General features: G+C 35.1%; 1 protein-coding gene across 3 annotated transcripts in view; it reads right to left on the minus strand.

Annotated features, from left to right (window-relative positions):
- NOL10 (nucleolar protein 10) overlaps positions 1 to 18972 on the minus strand; it is a 121225-nt gene that overhangs the window by 7164 nt on the left and 95089 nt on the right. For all 3 annotated transcript variants that reach the window (XM_044663637.1, XM_044663638.1, XM_044663636.1), the window contains 2 exons: positions 5442 to 5615; positions 4916 to 5163 (listed from right to left, as the gene is read on the minus strand). In XM_044663637.1, coding sequence (XP_044519572.1) covers positions 4916 to 5163; positions 5442 to 5615 — 422 coding nt within the window. The remainder of the gene's footprint in view (positions 1 to 4915; positions 5164 to 5441; positions 5616 to 18972) is intronic.

Below are 18972 nucleotides of genomic sequence, written 5' to 3' on the forward strand. Positions count from 1 at the left end.
TTCAATTATACTTCAAAAAAAAACAAAAACAGAATTTTGTCCAATCAGGCACAACAACAATTTTCAAGAACTTGGTTTATAAGGAAAACAGTACTGATAGGAAACCAGACAAAGACAGGCAAGATATTCTAGGCTTGATCTGTTTCATCCATCCCTTTCATTTTGTAATTAAGGCCCAGAAAGACAGCAGTAGTAGACCAAATATCTGAATCAAGGTCTTCTGTTTCTATTGCATGATACTGTTTTTTCAAGTTTTGACAATTCCTTTTTGCAGGGACTGTACCTGTGATTTTGTTCAAAATTGTTAGGGAATTGTGGGGGAAATCTCTCTACTAATGAATGCCAATGAGTACTCACTCACAATCTTAGAGTTATCCAAGGCACTGAAAAGTACAGTGACTTGCCCAGGATCATTTGTCTACTGTGTATAAGAGGTGGGGCTTAACTCTCCATCTCCCAGACTCCAAGGCTGCTACATTATCCATTCTATTATACTGCCTCTAAACATTTACTAAAAACTACTAAATATTATTATGAATGGATAAAATACCACATTTTTCTCTGACTCTCAAACCCTCATACCGGAGTACAAAGAGCATTTCTCAATAGTCTACAAAGGTGTGAAAGGCCTATTTCCTCATAAGAGCAATAAATGGATTTTTTGTGCGTGCCCCATCCCCCCAGCAAAGCTTAAGAGAGAATCCTGCTGCACCCTCTGGGGCTGGAATTAGTCTGATTAAGTGCAATTGCAAAATCTGGTTCTTGAGAATGGGTCTTTTTTCCTACTAAGTAGTATCTTCCGGGTGAATTACTTTGAAAATAGTTCCCAAATCCACATGTGAGTAAACTCTAAACATGTATACCTTGGGAAATTTAGGTACAGTTTTCAAGTAGTAATGTACTAACATATCTGCCTTCATATAATTTGGGATGTGGTTAACATAAAGTGGTAGTTTTTTTTTTCCTAAGCAATAATGTTGTTAAGAAGTACTTTTAATATACTTTTCATCTTCAAAGTTCTTTAGAGACTAAATAATTAATCCTTTCAACATCCCTGAGACAGAAGTATTTATCCCTTACAGATGGAGGAAGGGGGGAAGGGAGGTAGATGTTAAATGTTTTGCCTCAGGTCACAAAGAGATTCAAGTCTAAAGCCAGGATTGAATTTAAGAATTTCAGGTTTTCAGTCTTATGTTAGACCTTAACTTATTTAAAAGATTTGTTCAAAAAACTTCCTAATTGTCCTTCAACTGCTAATCTTAAACATGATGGAATGAATGAGAATGAATTCTTTCTTTATTTTTTGAAAACTTTGGCTTTCATGAAGTTATGGCCATAAATGTGGCTCTTTGGAGTGGAAGTGAATTATAACTGTCTGAGCAGTGTCCTCAACCTTCATATTTTCTTTCAGATCCTATTCTACTTATATCAATCATAGGAACTATGAGTATGGGGCTACTGGGACCCAATATTTCAGAGAAAACAACTTGTGAGAATTAAGATTTTTCAAGTAAATTGTACAAAATTACTGTCTTGCAAGAATGACCTTATATCCTCTATGATCAGGAATTTAAATTCTGGTTTTTATTCAATGTGCTTTCAATGAACACTTGTAAAAACTTGTTTCGTCTGGGCTACTTGGAAAGGCAAACTAAGCTTCAGAATGAACCATGGCAAGAGATCAGTCACTGACAGGGACTATGTGCTGAGATTTCTACATTAAAGAAAGTTCCACTTCTCCCTCTTTGAAAGTCAATTTAGAACGTGGCTGCTAACCAGCAATTCTAAAGCATGACTGCATGAGTACCATTTCGGTCAGAGGCAATTAAAAAATATAACAGATGAAGTTCTAAAAATGTGAGGACATCTGAAAATGTTCAATTGTTATAGAAAAAAGAAATAAGTTAAGAAAAAGAAAAAAACCCAAATCCTAGTGTACAGTTTTCCCATTACTTAAGGCTTAATATAGGGCCTAGCAGCCTATGGTACCTGCACTATTCCATAATTCACAAAAAGCATACTAGGGGAAAAAAACCCATAATTTAAATTATAGTTCTTAGAGGAAGTATGGTTATATTTGAAAGGCCATAATTTTACTCAACCATCTGAAGAGAGGCTAAAATGATTAGAATTGCTTAGGAACCAGAAGAGGTATTTGTAGGAAAGGATCTAAATTATGAGAAAGGACATTTTAAAGGTTAAAAAATAAAGGGAATAAATCAAAGACAGAAAAATTGAGGTTATAATTAAGGAGAATGAGAATCTAATTGTGCTACAATAACAAATTGTGAGATTTCTTTTTGTCTGTTTTTGTTTTTAAAGAAAAGGGTCAACAGCTATTTTAATATTTAGAGGTGACATACCATACTTGTACCTCTCTTCCACTACTCCGCCATTATTATGCAAGAAACAGAAATGGTGAGCAGACTTTATTTCCCATAATTCTAGTGACCAATTTTTTGGAATTGAGGCTCTCAATAAAGAGTCAAGGCTGGTCCTCAAACAGGAGCTATAGCCTGGTGCCACGCCCAGATTTAAAGACTTTCCAGCTTGGTTGATGCCTGTCAGGCTTTTTCCTCTGCTGACATACATAGCCTTTTTCCTTCACACAACAGAGACAAAGAGATGGGACTTTTATGAAGACATTCTTTATTATGATTTTATATAAAGTCCTATGCCTCCTGTTTCTTAAACATGAATACCCTATCAAAATGTAGAATGAAGAATGCCATTGAGATCAGTTATACAACCCGGCCTTCAAATCTTGGCCTCTTATCACAATAGTCTGTAAACACATGCTTCCATATAGTCTTAGTAAAAAGTTACATGAGAAAATTAAATCTAGAACCTAAAGCAAACCATTTTCAGCAGTTCTACAAGGGATAATTTCTTAATTCTTTATGTCTAAGACGGAGCAAGGATTGCAATTCTGCTGATAAATTCAAGCCACCAAATATACCAGGGGTCAGCAACGTATGGCTCTTGAGCCATACCTGGCTCTTTTGAGGGCCAGATACGGCTCTTTCTGAAGGAGCCACAAAGTCAATTTTTTTTCAGGCGCTGTTACAGGAGGAGCGCACTGTGAGCACTGTACGGCTCTCACGAAATTACATTTTTAAAAATGTGGCGTTTATGGCTCTCACGGCCAAAAAGGTTGCCGACCCCTGAAATATACCACTGCAGGGAAAAAAAGCATTTTTTTTAAAGGTAACATCAAGTTATAGAAAATTCTATAGCTACAGAAGGAGGAAAAGAGATGGAGTGGCCTATTAAACTTACTGAAAATAAGCTTACTATTTTATATAGAGGTTTATAAAGATGGAATGTTTTCTGATATACCAAAGATCTAGATTTTTAAGTAATAAAGTGAAAAAGTGAAGTTTTTTTAAAAAAATCATTTTATTATAGAAGGATCTGCTTCTTATCTTTCTGTTACCTTGTCTTAATTTGGACATTTGAAATATGAATGCAAATAGTGTTTTAGGGAAGATATGCTAGCTGTTTTCAAATTATTCCTTCCAAATGGCTGAAGGTGAGAAGTTGAGCAAGTGCCAAACTAAAATAAGTTAAATGATGATAGAGGGTGAGGTAGGCAGAACAAGGTACACATTAATTATCATTCCTATTATGCAGACTTTAACCCTAGCCTTACATCTTTTGCCTTAATTAGTCTTAATCATCCTTTACCTCCTAACTCTGTGGCCTTCCCCAAATCTTCACTCTTATCAAAAAACTCTTTCTTGTATGACAAATGTATCCTATTTCAAACCTATCCTATCAATACTTTGCCTAGAAGATGACTCTTAACACTTCAAGTCTATATATAATTTTTTTTAAACCCTTACCTTCCGTCTTGGAGTCAATACTGTGTATTGGCTCCAAGGCAGAAGAGTGGTAAGGGTAGGCAATGAGGGTCAAGTGACTCGCCCAGGGTCACACAGCTGGGAAGTGTCTGAGGTCAGATTTGAACCTAGGACCTCTGGTCTCTAGGTCTGGCTCTCAATCCACTGATCTACCCAGTTGCCCCTCCACATATAATTTGAAATTTGTTTACATAAGAGAACTTCCTTCTCTCTACTTAACCTCATGTCAACTGGAACTGACATGAATAATCAAATAATTATAACCATCTTGAATTTATATTTGTTTTTTAATGAGCTTTAAGTGCCTTATAAATTTCCTAATATATCCTTAGGAGAGACAAATAAGATGAGAAGAAACAGTAAAGGTTGTGGTCCCAATAAAAGACACAGTTGTTTTCTATAGAAAGTGTAGAATGGATTAGCTCCTAAATTACCATGCTCTTCTGTCTCTAGGATACCACATAAGGAGATTTATGCGAAGTTCCATACTAAGTAAATGAACAGAGACGAGAACTTGGGGTAAAAGAGAAGGAGAGAAAGGAGGCCAAGGGAAAAGGACTTACTTAGTTGGATGTTTCTCATGGAGAAATGGGACAAGTCTTATTCTAACTGGATGTATTCTAATTGTATGAGAGAGGAGAACTAGAAGTAAAGGGTTGACGTTATAGAAAAGCAGAGATTTAGCTTCATCGTAAGGAAGAAATCTGTAAATTAGAATGGACCTCTAGTGAGGTGATGAGCTCCCTATGACTAATGTTCAAGTACAGGCAAGAACACTTGGGAATGAGGTTTTAAATAAGGGCCAGACACAATGACTTTTGTCCCTTCCAACTTTTTAAGTTTCCATGAATTTGGTTTTTGAGGTTTTAAAACATTTTAACATCTTGTGTTTTAATGATGATTCCTAAGCATTTTGATAAAGAACATTTGACCTCCACCATACATATATGAATTTGTAATAAATATTACTGTTCAAGGGGACTGAATGGGCAATGTGCCAACTACAAAACATTTGGGATCCTGACCACATGTCAACCCCACATGTTACTTACTTCATTAGCTTCTGCTTTTTTGCAGAATCCTTGAAGCTTCTGAATTCCTCTCCTGCTTTGATCTCAAAAAACTGGGGCTTCAACACTGTTTGCTGATCCTCCTTGAACCTTTCCTGCCACCTCATTTTTTCCTCTTGGCGTAGAAGTTTGCGCTGTTTCCTGACCTCTTCAACCCAGTCTTTTTCATCATCTGAAGTCTCAGAACTTTCTGCATCACTTGGTTTTCCTTCCGGTTCTTCCTCCTCTTCCTGAAGACAGAAATAGTTAGAGGCACCACTTTTCCCCCTAAATAGGAACTAGTTTGTTTGTTTTTTTTTTTTAAATAGCATTTATCCAATTAAAATACGTGACAACTTCTAATATCCTCCAACTTTAAAAGAAAACTATAATTAAATAAAAATACTTCTAAATAGGTAGGTAGTAGTGTCTGAAATAAATTATTTCTCAGTCACAGATGACAGTTCCTCCTTGCTCTAGAGATTAATGCATTAAAATTTTCATTAATTTGAAATCATAGATACTTTACTTGTTCAAGGAATTCTTGTTGCTCTAAGAGTTTTAGTTTCTTCTTTCTTTTTTCACTTATTTTTGAAACAAGTGGATTCAGAAGCCTAAATTCTTCGCTCTTTTCATCCACCTGGAAATCAGGATTTTCAAACATAACTTTGAATCGATCATCAGTGAGAATGTTCGGTAATTTCTGTGAAAGAGAAAGAGAAAAGTGACTGGCATGTTTTAAAGTCTGCTTTAGAAGAATAAAGTGCTAGAAAAAAATCACTTATAAAAATTTCAATTATGATTTTTAGTGACAATAAGGCAGAAAGCTGCATAAGGCCAAAATTACTTAATAATCACCAAACTTCTTTAGAACTAGTTTTAAGAACTTTCCAAATGCCAATAAGTTTTAAATCCCACCACTGAAACAAATACAATTTATCAACTTCTTTACCAACACTGCTTAGCCTTCACTGATCAAATCTAGCAATTTTCATCCATGTAGTGGAATACTTTTTTTTGTTTAATACTTAATACATAATAGAGATTATAAAATAGACATTATTGGGGCAGCTAGGTAGCCCACTGGATAGAGAGCCAGGCCTAGAGACAGGAGGTCCTACGTTCAAAATTTGGCCTTCAGACACTTCCTAACTATGTGTCCCTGGGCAAGTCGCTTAGCTCCGAATGCTAAGTATATACTTAGAATCATTTCTAAAATGGAATGTAAGGGTTTGTTGTTTTTTTTTTTTTTAGTAACGTTATTAATGGAAATAATTATTTACAAATGAAACATTTTTCTCATTCATTAAATTTTTGGTACAACAGTAATTAAATATTGTACTATGTGTAATTAATTAGAATTTTGTACCCCAGGACTCCATTTCCCAGAATCTTACTTTTGTCCTCATGTTATGTCCTTATGTTTTGGAGATTAAGTTTCTGTAACCCCAACCCCTTTCTCTCTTCTCCCGCTAACACGGTCGGGAAACTTCTCTTTACTCAGGCTTTTACTTTTGTTCTTTTTATTTCCTCTACTTCAGGTGATTATTAATAAATCTTATAAAATATAATACTTTCGAGTTATTGGATATAATTTTAATTTACAACTAATACCAGAGTTCAGAAGAAGAGGGAAAAAATATCTAAGTACACTGATTTAGAAATCTTTGGAATACTCCATAAGCCAGGCTCATCTATTTTTCTCATTTATTTTTTAAAAATATAGTTTAAGATCCTATATATTCTGTCCTGAAAAACTTTTGCAATCAGTGAGAAGTGTTTTTTAGGTGCTAAAGCATCATATTCTCATCAATTGTTATTATGTACAATCCTTGGAGAAAATTTTGTTTTAAGTAGCCATGTCTTCCTGATAGCGATTACTTTAATTTTAATTTAGATGCAAGCTTTCTAAAATCCTATGTGTACATGCATCTATGAATGTGAATGTATGTGGGTATGTATATAGGTAGATATTGTGTATCCTGCCTTCTTAAACAAATGATACTTAATATTCTTTAATGTTTACTTGATGACTCAAGAGCATAATTATTAACATCAATTACAGTACACAGAAAGGCCCTCAGGATCTACTTCTTAGACTCCTATACATTTTGAATTCTTGCATCAGCTCCATGAAGTCTCCTCACTAGCTATCACATATTGCTTCTAGCTACTCAGTTTAAGTGTCTGTGGCATTCCTTACACTACCTGTACCACTATTACCATCACCCCGACCCTACCCCCACTACCAATGTGCTGCTTTAAATTTGCTGTGCAACCAGAAATCATATTGCCAAGTCTGTTAGAAATGCATGTTAACCTAGAGTAGAGTGGTTCTAAAGAAGGGCATCACTTATGAATAAAAGCATATAAACCTTTTATCTATTTTGGTTAGCCGAAGGACCGTTTTGTTTATTCCCTAATTTTCATCTATGCTGATAGGTAATATCCTTCTGATTAAGTTAAATCTAACTAAAAAAATGGAAAACAGGACATGTTAAGCAGCTTTTTGTCACCTAGAATACATTTGAAAGACAGACTGAACTTTAAGAAATTTCACAACACCAAGTTATTAGAACAAAGTTTGCATATTTTCAAATGACTATACAAGGTCAATTACAGAACTAGAGGGAAAGTTAGAGAATATCCAGTCCCAGATTTCTTCAACAAAGCCTTCAACATCCCTCAATTAAAAATAATCTTTACCTCCTCAAATTCTGTACCAGATTTTGCATATGTATCATCTCTTACATACACTTAGGACTCACTCCCACGCGTGTCTTTTGATTAACTTACAAATTCTTTGACAAAAGAGATGATATCTTACCTATTTATTCTAAGCCCAAGGCCCCAGCAAAATTCTTTGCAAATAAGAGTAAAATATCTGTTTAACTGAATTTTACTAATGGAAAAACCAAGTCTCAGTGTAATAAAATGATATGCCTTTATCTACATAAAATCAGTCAATAGTAGAGACATAATTAAACCCCAGGTCTTCCAAATATTAGTCCCATTCCTTTCTATTTTGTACTGCACATATTAAGAAAATAATAAAAATCCAATTAAACAATGAACAAAATTTGTATGTCAGCTTATTGAATTTTAAGAAATTGTCATATAATCATATTTAGCAAAAATCATTATAACAGAAAAAATATTCTGAGAGCAAATATAACTGGCATTCTCTAATCATAGTACAAATGAGATGTGAGGGTCTTTAACTTGTTTTGAGATTAAATGAAGATTTAAAAAATGAACAACTCTTTTCATCTGGCTGCAAAAAATATTATCAGTAGGGGCTTTACCTCATCTAATTATTTACTTATACAGCTGTCTTGAAAGCCAAAAAACATGACAAGGGATAGGTTAGAATAATAATCTAACTCTCATTTATGGATGCCTGGTTTACGCTAAATAGAGTAAAACTTAAAAAAACAACAACCTGTTCTGTTATTGATGAAAGATTTTATAGAAAATATTTTAAAGGACTCACTATATATAATTCATTGGAAAATATGTCTATATAACCTGTGAATTAGGTAGTTGTTTTTTTTTCCTACTTTTTTAAATCCCTTTTTACACAGGGGCTTCAGGGAATTTTATGAACACCAATCAATCAATTATTAAAAAATATATAAAAATAAAGGCACTTCCCAACTGTGAAGGCAAAAGCTAAAAATGACAACATTTTAAATGTTCTAACTGATTTGGCTCAAAATAGCAACTTACAAACATTAATCTTTTTTACCCCAGGACTGATGATTTATTATTTTGATAGAGTTGAAAATGGTGTTTAATAATTTCTGAAGTTGTCAGCACAGTTCAGGCATAGATACTAGCCAAGAAACATCAATGGCCTAGATATCTGATATGACAATGTCTGCCATTAAAAAAGCAGTTGCTACAGGAACAGATCTGTCACCCACCGTTCTGTGACACTTTCATTCTGTGGCACAGCCATTATTCTTATTCTAATAGCACAGATAAGCCAGAGAGGCATGCATGTACTCACATATACACATCTATACACACACAACCTTAACAACCTAAATTTCTACCTCAATAGATGGAAATTAGAAAACATGTCATCTTCAGAAAGAATATATTGGGGACAGCTGGGCAGCTCAGTGGATTGAGAAACAGGCCTAGAGAAGGGAGGTCCTAGGTTCAAATCTGCCCTCGGACACTTCCCAGCTGTGTGACCCTGGGCAAGTCACTTGACCTCCATTGCCTAGCCCTTACCACTCTTCTGCCTTGGAGTCAATACATAGTATTGACTCCAAGACAGAAGGTAAGGGTTTAAAAAAAAAAAAAAGAAAGAAATAATAAATTGAATTTATTATATGCTTAAAGCAAGTTCTACATAATAAAGATTAGCTGCCTCATGCACAATCCTTTCCTGTTAAAACTGTGTATGGAAATGCTTGTTGTTTTTGGTGTTTAAATTCAGAATAAAAAGAAAATAAAATAGAGAAATGAAAGGGCCCAAACTTGGTCTAGTTTTTCTCTGCTTTACTACAGTAAGCTATTATAAACTTTTTCTGATTAAATGAATACTCTGACAGATGTAACTTAATGGTCATAATTATAACTCAACTCTTACTATCGTTATTTGATTCATTTATTCAAATATTTATTAAGTATATAGGCCTAAGGACAAGGAAGGTCTGTGTTATGTCAGTCCCTTAACCTCTATGTGCTAGACCAGCATTGGCAAAGGTTTTCAAGTTAGCAGCCCAAACTGCAACTTCAAGCTGCCTGTGAGCCCCACCACATTACCCTAGAGAGCAGAGGGAAGAATTGCTTGCTTTGGGTGGCTGGACAGAGGAGTGGGTCATGCAAATTTAAAAAAAAAAAAAAAAAAACACGTCCTTGGGAGCTGGGAAGTGGGTGAACATAGCAGTTCCCCAAGTGCCAGCTCTGCACAAGCGCCATGCCTTCACCAACACTGGGCTAGACAATTCTTTAAGACTTTAAAGATGAAGACCTCAAAAATTCCCCATATGGCAAGTTCCTAACATCAATAAATTCACAAATCCAGTCAACTCTGGGGATATAAAGAAAATTACATGAATCCCATATCCAAGAATTTACAATCTATTAGGTTAGGCAGTATACAAAGATAGAGAATTTTATAGGGAAAAGAGAATACCATAAAAAACCTTTGAGAAAAGGGAGAGAATACTTTCAGTATGGGAGATCAAATAAGAATATAGGGAGAGATCACACATTAGCTGATCCTTAAGGAAAATAAAGCCTCAAAGAAATTAGAAGGAAGAGTATTCCAGCCAAAGGAGTTTGCCTTCATGAATGCATGATGGTAGAAGATGTTATGTTGAGTTCATGGAATAGCTAATGGTCTAATCATGCTGGAAATAAACCTAAACAGATAAAGTTTGAGAAGGGCAATTTATCTTATAGATCAGTGGTTCCTAACCTCTGGAATCCCATACAAAAATAAATAATATGTTGTATACATGCATTACCATTTTTTAAATGTATAAAGTTGCTCTTGTAGAGTAAATAATTCATAACATTTACTGTTACTATGTATTTTCTAAATCAACAGATGAAGAGTACAACTATTCATGTAGTGGTTCTAAGGAAGTTTTTAAGATTAAAGGATATTAAAGTAATAAGTATTATTACCATTGGTATTTATATAGCATATATATATATATACATATATATATATATAAAATCTCATTTTATCTTCACAACAAGAAGGCTATTCTTTCACAACCTACCTAATGAGGTATGTATTGAAGGTATTATTGTCTCAATTTTTCAGGTAAGGAAACTGAGATTCAGAATGGTTGTGACCTGCCATTGTAACAAAGGTAAGCTCTGGAAGCAGGATTTGAAATCAGGTTTCTCCTGACTTCAATACAACATACTTTCTTACCGTACCAAGCTGATCTCGTACTTTAAGAGGTTAGAAACTAAAATGAAACTACTTTTAAGTTTTTGATTAGGAGAGTATCATAGTTAACTTATGACTAGGAAGATTATGTTGGCATCTCTGTGAAAGATGGATAAGAAAAAGAAAAAATGTTAGCTTAGGAAACATATATAGCTAAGACAAGAGGTGATAAGGAGCTGAAATAAAGTGTAGGCAGTATAAATAGAAAGGAATGGTTAGCTATGTTACACTGAATTGTAACTGACCAGTTGGGGATGGTGAAGCAGAAGGCAGAATTCAAGAGAACTTAGATGTTTCAAGAATGAATGACTGGGAGGAAAGATTTTAAAATCAAGAGTTAGAGAAAATTACAAATGTAAAATAAATAATTTTGATTATATTAAATTAAAAAGCTTTTGTACAAACAAAAACAATGCAACCAAAATCAGAAGGGAAACAACAAATTGGGAAAAAAATCTTTATAACAAAAAACTCTGACAGGGGTCTAATTACTCAAATATACAAGGAGTTAAATCAATTGTATAAAAAATCAAGCCATTCCCCAATCGATAAATGGGCAAGGGACATGAATAGACAATTTTCACATAAACCAAAACTATCAATAAGCACATGAGAAAGTGCTCTAAATATCTAATAATTAGAGAAATGCAAATCAAAACAACTCTGAGGTATCACCTCACATCTAGCAGATTGGCTAAAATGAGAGAAGGGGAGAGCAATGAATGTTGGAGGAGATGTGGCCAAATTGGGACATTAATGCATTGCTGGTGGAGTTGTGAACTGATCCAACCATACTGGATGTCAATTTGGAACTATGCTCAAAGGGCTATAAAAAAAATGCCTGCCCTTTGATCCAGCCATACCATTGTTGGGATTGTATGTACCCCCAAAGAGATCATAGATAAACAGACTTGTACAAAAATATTTATAGCCACACTTTTTGTGGTGGCAAAAACCTGGAAAATGAGGGTATGCCCTTCAATTGAGGAATGGCTGAACAAATTGTGGTATATGTTGGTGATGGAATACTATTGTGCTCAAAGGAATAATAAACTGGAGGAATTCCATGTGAACTGGAAAGACCTCCAGGAATCGATGCAGAGTGAAAGAAGCAGAGCCAGAAGAACATTGTACACAGAGACCAATACACTGTGGTAAAATCGAATGTAATGGACTTCTGTACTAGCAGCAATGCAATGACCCAGGACAATTCTGAGGGATTTATGGAAAAGAACGCTACCCACATTCAAAGGAAGAACTGCAGGAGTGGAAACACAGAAGAAAAGCAATTGCTTGAACACATGGGTTGAGGCGGACATGATTGGACATGATGTAGATTTGAAACGACCACACCAATGCAACTATCAACAATTTGGAAATAGGTCTTGATCAATGACACATGTTAAAACCAGTGGAAATGCGCATCGGCCATGGGGGAGGGGGTGTCGGGGGGTGAAGGGGAAAGTAAGAGCATGAATCATGTAACCATGTTAACTTTTCTAAAAAATAAAAATTATTAAATTAAAAAAAAAGAATGAATGACTGGGGAAATGGTAATATCATCCCAGAAACAGGGAAGTTTTATATACCTATGTAAGTTGTGGGACAAGTCACACATGTTACAGTTGTAACTCAATAACTAAATGTGTATATTTACTTTACCTCAGATATGTCACTTAGATGCTTTCCTAGTGACAGCAACAATATTTGGGTACAGAAATATAAAGGGAGACACATCTAGCAACATTTTCTCTTTATCTTAATACTTTATTAAGTTTAAAATGACTCATATTTCAACAAAACTGAACAGTGTAGTCTTCCAAAAGATAACAATCCAGATCATGAGTCACTATTAAGAGCTAATGATGTTATGGATTTAATGTTTCACTTAGGTAAGAAATTGTGTTATATATTGTTTAAAAATCTGAAATGAAAGTTCCTTCTTTAATATATATATAGAAATTCATTTATCATTAGACAATTTAAAACAATAGGTCCTAATAAGGAATGAAGATCAAATAGAATTTTTCTGGGTCATTAGCACTGTTAGTTCTGAATCCATGGATTGACTTAGTGATCATAAAACTATATCTCATTTTTTAGAAGCACATGCCAGTAAAAGTTTCTTGCACTAGACTTTTATATGGCAGATCACACTGTTAAAAATACTACTCATAGTATGCAAAAACTGGGTAAGAATTACTATTTGACGGAAGAACAAAAGAATTTCTAAGATCCTCCTTATCATCCCCCATTCCAACTACAAACAGGAGAGAGAATTTTTTTTAATGAGTTTCTGTTAGAACCTGGAAATATATTTATTGTACATGATTACTCATTATGGTGGAACTTGTGGTAACCCAATCAACAAAGCACTCTTAAATCTAAGCTACCAGGATAGAGTTAAGATAGAAAGATCAGACTATACTAGTATAGCAGAAAGAACACTACACTTATGAGTCAGACAACCTGGGTTTCAGTCTCTTAGCTCTGCTACGTATGGGACCCTGGTCAAGTCACAATCTTCTGGGGCTTTGGTTTCTTCATCTATAAAACTAAGGAACTGAATTAAATGATCTCTAAGGATCATTATAGCTCTAACTTCTGATATTTCATCAGGGTTGAAAAATGCACAACACAAACTACTACCAAAATGAAATCTTGATAAGAGAAGCCCCTGCTCTAGGGTCTAAGAGATTACAATAACAAAGACCTTGCAAACACACAATATTGATAGACAGAAATACAAACTTCTCATAAATCATCTGTTGAATGTTGTACACTTCAGAAGTATAGTAACATATCAATCCAAAAATCATTTAAATTTTATCTGAGGTTTATTATAGTTGTTGAGTTTTGACTGACATTAAAATAATATTGCATCCTTTGAACAAAGCAAATAGCCCAGAAGTTCTGCTTTGTAGCAAAAAGTACACACATCACAAGTAGTTGGATATGTTACTCTATAACTATGATGGCAAACCTATGGCACAGGTGCCAAAAAGGACACACTTGTTGTCACCCACCAGAGTTCAATACTAGAAAGCCAGAGGGACTCGGAGCAGAGCTATTCCCCTCCCCCTCTCCATGCACCTGAGGACATTCCTCACTTCACCCACCCCTTTGTCCAGCAGCCTAATGGAGCTGGGAGGGAGGGGAGGAAAGAGCCTGACACTCCATCTTTAAAAGGTTCAACATCACCACTCTATAATATTTGTGCTTAGATTTATGTTAAACACATATATGTATAAATTAAATACATATGCATATTTAGACTATAAAAACATAAACTAAAATAATAGATTGTGGCAAATGTTTAAGCAGTGGAATGTTATTCCATTAGTAGAAATTGACACATTAAAGGCTTCTGTCAGAAAAAGGCCATGGCAGTGTATTTGGGTAAGCCCTGCCTAAATTCTATTCCCTTAGGAAAGGTTGTATGTAGATAAAGTTTTTAAGAGTTCTTTGAATGTAACAACAGAAGTAACTAATTGGGATGCAAAGAATAAATGTTCTAAAGACAAATTTATGCAAGCAGAACAAAGGTGATTAATACAGAAGAAATACAAGAGTAATGAATGACTAGACAAAATTGACTAGAGAATATAACAGAAATCTACTTCAATAATTTAACAAAAATATCAAAGAATCACTGAACTTGGGAATATGAAGCTCAGCAGCCATCAGTACAACCCTTAGTGAGAGGAATCCTCACTTTAACATAAGAAACAAGTGGTCACCACCCTCTGCTTAAGGATCATCTCCAAAGTGAAGGAACTGACCACTACCTTTCAAGGAAGCTCATTACACTTTTGGACAGTTCTGCTTTGGAGGAAGTTTTTCCTGAGATCAAGCTTAAATTGGCCTCTTTGCAACTTCCTCCCATTGATCCTGGCTCTGCCCTTGAAGCCAAACAGAGTAAGTTTTAATCACTTTTCTACAATGATGAATAGCCTTTCAAACATCTGATGAGAACAACATGTGCCCTCCTGGGCTTCTTTAAGGTTAAATATTCCCAATCCCTTCAACCAATCCTCAAAGGCCTTCACCATTCAGGTTGCCCTTCTAAGGATACTCTCCAATTTCTCAATGCCCTTCTTAAACAGTAACAGCCAGAATTGAACACAATACTCTTGATGAGATCTGATGTGGACAGACTTCTAACACCCTTATTTCTAAAGCTATATCCCTCTGAATACAGCCCAAGATCACATTGGTATTTTCTTATTGCCACAACAACACTTCTGAGCCCTGCTGAACTTGAATTCAAATTAAATGCCCAAAATTTATTCAGAAAAACTGTCATGTGACCACAACTGCTCCCTTTTAGAGCAGTAAAATTGAGGGTTTCATATCCAAATTTAAGATCTTACAGTCATTTCTACTGAACTTGATCTTACTAGATTCGGTACAAGATCTGTCAAGTTCTATTGGAATTCTGATTTTTGTCATTCAGTGTGTTAGCTCTTCTTTCCAGCTTTGTGTCACCTGTAAGCCTAACAAGCATGCCATCTCTGTCCATATCTAAGTTACTTATAAAAATGTTAAATGAGGTCAAACTCAAATACTTTGTGAATTCCATTATAGCCCTCCTCTCCTACCATAATGAAAATGGAATCACTAGCCACTGCTGAAAGTGGCCATCTAACTAGTTCTAAATCCATCTAATTATGCTATCAAGTCTACACCTCTCAGTCTTCCCCAAGAATAACATGAGATAGTCTACGGATAGTTTGTTTTTAAAAAAAGTTTTACTTAAAATATTATACTGGAATTTTGATTAAAGAATTTGATCAATATGAACTTATACAGTTTTTTAATCAAGATTATGTAACTCATTTTTCTGATAAATTTATTTTACCACAGAATAGTTAATTGGTTACAGAAATTGTGCACTTTGGGGAGATAGTAACAAAAAGGTGATCAGTATGAACATAAGAATATTATTTCTGATCCAGTCATAACCACTACTGGGTTTGTACCCCAAAGGGATAATAAGGAAAAAAATATGTAGTGGCAAAAAATTGGAAAATGACGGGATACCCCTCAATTGGGGAATGGTTGAACAAATTATCTGTTGGTGATGGAATACTTTGTGCTCAAAGGAATAATGAACTGGAAGAATTCCATGTAAACTGGAAAGACCTCCAGGAATTGATACAGAGCCAAAGGAGTAGAACCAGGAAGACATTGTACACAGATACTAAAATATTGTGGCACAATTGAAAGTAATGGTCTTCCCTACTAGCAGCAATGCAATGATCTAGGACAAGTGTGAGGGACTTAGGAAAAAGTACACTATCCATATCCAGAGAAAGAACTGTGGGACTAGAAACACAGAAGAAAAACATTTGCTTGATCACGTGGTTCACTGGGGATATGATTGGGGATGCAGACTCTAAATGATCATTCTAATGCAAATATTAATAATATGGAAACAGATCTTAACAAATGACATGTAAAATCCAGCGGAATTGCTCATTGGCCATGTGAGGAGGGAAGGAAAGAATATGAATCATGTAACCATGGCAAAAAAAAAAATAATAATTAAATAAATAAGTGTTTTTTGGGGAAAAGAATGTTATCTCTATCTTCCCCCCGCCCCCCAAAAAAAGGTAGAAGAAAAATAAAGCTAGGTAGCCCTGGCCAGATCATTCACTAATCTAATAGCTTCCACTGTTCAGATCATGGACAAGGAATCAATCAAAAAGTTTCTCGATAATAACAATAATTCATGTACTCCTCTAATGACAGGCCTCCATTCAGAATCTATTTGCAATTCTACAAACTGTATTTCTAACAGTCATGAGTTTTAAAGGTTCCCAGACAATAACAAAATATGATTAATGGTTTAGAAAGAGCACTGCTTGAGGCTGGCACACTGATAGAGGAAAGAAATTACAACTAACAAAAAGGAAAGACCAGAAAAACAATAAAATATATTCACAAAAACTGAATAAGCACCACAGGACTATAAGACTTAGCAATGGAAGGGATGCTAAAAAATGTATTTCAATCTTTCATTCTGAAGAGAAGGAATGGAATTCCAGAGGGTGGAAAGGACTTGGACTTTAGTAGTAGCTTTTAGTATTATGTATAGTAGTACACAAAGGGAGTAAAATAACCCAGTATTTGAACTCAGCCAGGTCTTCTGACACCAAATTTAGTGCTATCAGTACGATATCATGCCCTTACCCTAAATATAGTTACTACTATTACTACAGTAGACTATGGTACCTGATATCGCAATTACATTTAGTCACCCAAAAAAGGTTAAATTAGGTTAAGAATCTTCTATTTACTAATTCAGAAAATTCTGTGTTCCATTTAATAAAAATCAATCCAAAAATAATTATTGTCAAATATGAGGTAAGCTTTAGGTGTAGGGAAAACACCTACACACATTCAATGGTTCATCAATAGTAATGCCTAACAAGACACTACTGACCTACTAACGGAAAAGTTCTAAAAAAAAAAACACTGCAAGAAGATGGCAGAATAAAAGCAGGGTTTGCTTGACTTCTCCCAAATTTGTCTCCAAACATCATAAAAACAATGCCTCAAAAAGAATTCTGGAGCAGCAGAAGCAGCAAAAAGAAGGGGTGAGACAATACAACTTAGAAAGTTGACAATAGAGCACATTACAGCAGTAAGCCTTGAATCACTGGAGTGGTTTCCAGAGCTCTCAGCCCACAAAGGATAAGGAAGTCAGGGAACTGATCAGAAAAAGATTACAGGAGACCCTATCTTGGCACTGGTAGTATGGCTCTGTTGCATTAACCAAAGTTGGTTCCAGATCACAGTATCAGGGTGAGGAAGTGCACTAGCAGGATCAGGGACCCTGTCCACAATTCCAGAGTGGAAAAGAGTGCTTGTGGTGGCCCATAAACCAGAGTATAGTAGGCCCTAAGCCTCTCCTTAGATCACACTACCCTGGGATAACTGAGAGTTTGTAGGCCCTCAAAGCTAGCTCTGAAAATAATGGCACAAAAAGCCTGAAGCTTGAAACAGTGTCTCCCTACATCTCAGGAACAGAGACCAACTTGAACATAAAGTTAAAAGTGAAGAAATAAGTTAGAAAAATAAAAAGAACCTGACCACAAAAAAATTATTATGGTGACAGGGAAGATCAAAACACAAACTCAGAAGGCAATCAAATCAAAGCAGCTACATGCAAAACTTCAAAGAAAAATGTGAACTGGTCTCAGGCCCTAGAATAGCTCAAAGGATTTTTAAAATCAAATAAGAAAGACAGAGGAAAAATTGTAAAAAGAAAAGAGTGAAGCAAGAAAATCATGAAGAGAGATTCCACAGCTTGGTAAAGAAGGCCCCAAAAAATTACTAAATAAAACCTTAACTGTATCCCCTAAAATATAAAAACAAAAGAGAAAAATATCTAATATTTATAGCAGTTCTTTTTGTGGTGGCAAAGAATTGGATTTTGAGTAGATGCCAATCAAATGGGAAATGGCTGAACAAAGTGTACTGTGAATAAGAAATGATGAGCAGGATGGTTTCAGAAAAATCTGCAAAGACTTATGTGAACTGATGCAAAGTGATGTAAGCAGAATCAGAAGATCATTCTACACAGTAACAGTAATATTATATAATGGCCAATTGTAAATTACTTAGCTATTTTCAGCAATTAAATGATCTAAGACAATTCCTAAAGATTTATGATGAAAAATACTCTCTATCTACAGAAGAAGAACTAATGGAGTCTAATCAGATCAAAGGATAGAAAAATGTTTTTCAAATCCTTACTTTCTCTTTCAGGCAGAAAAGTGAATTGGGCTAAGCTAATAGGGGTTAAATGATTTGCCCAGGGTCACATACCTAGGAAGTGTCTAAGACTGCATTTGAATACAGAATCACCCATCTCTAAGTCTGGCTCTCTATCCACTCAACCACCTAGCAGCTCTCAGAGGATAAAATTTTTTTTTAAATTTAAACATTTATTAATATTCATTTTTAACATGGTTACATGATTCATGCTCCTACTTTCCCCTTCAACCCCTGCACTCCCCCCACCCATGGCCGATGCACATTTCCACTGGTTTTGTCATGTGTCCTCGATCAAGACCTATTTCCAAATTGTTGGTAGTTGTATTGGTGTGGTAGTTTCGAGTCCACATCC

Source organism: Gracilinanus agilis, chromosome 2, assembly GCF_016433145.1.
Source record: "Gracilinanus agilis isolate LMUSP501 chromosome 2, AgileGrace, whole genome shotgun sequence".
In the NCBI taxonomy this organism is placed as follows: Eukaryota; Metazoa; Chordata; class Mammalia; order Didelphimorphia; family Didelphidae; genus Gracilinanus; species Gracilinanus agilis.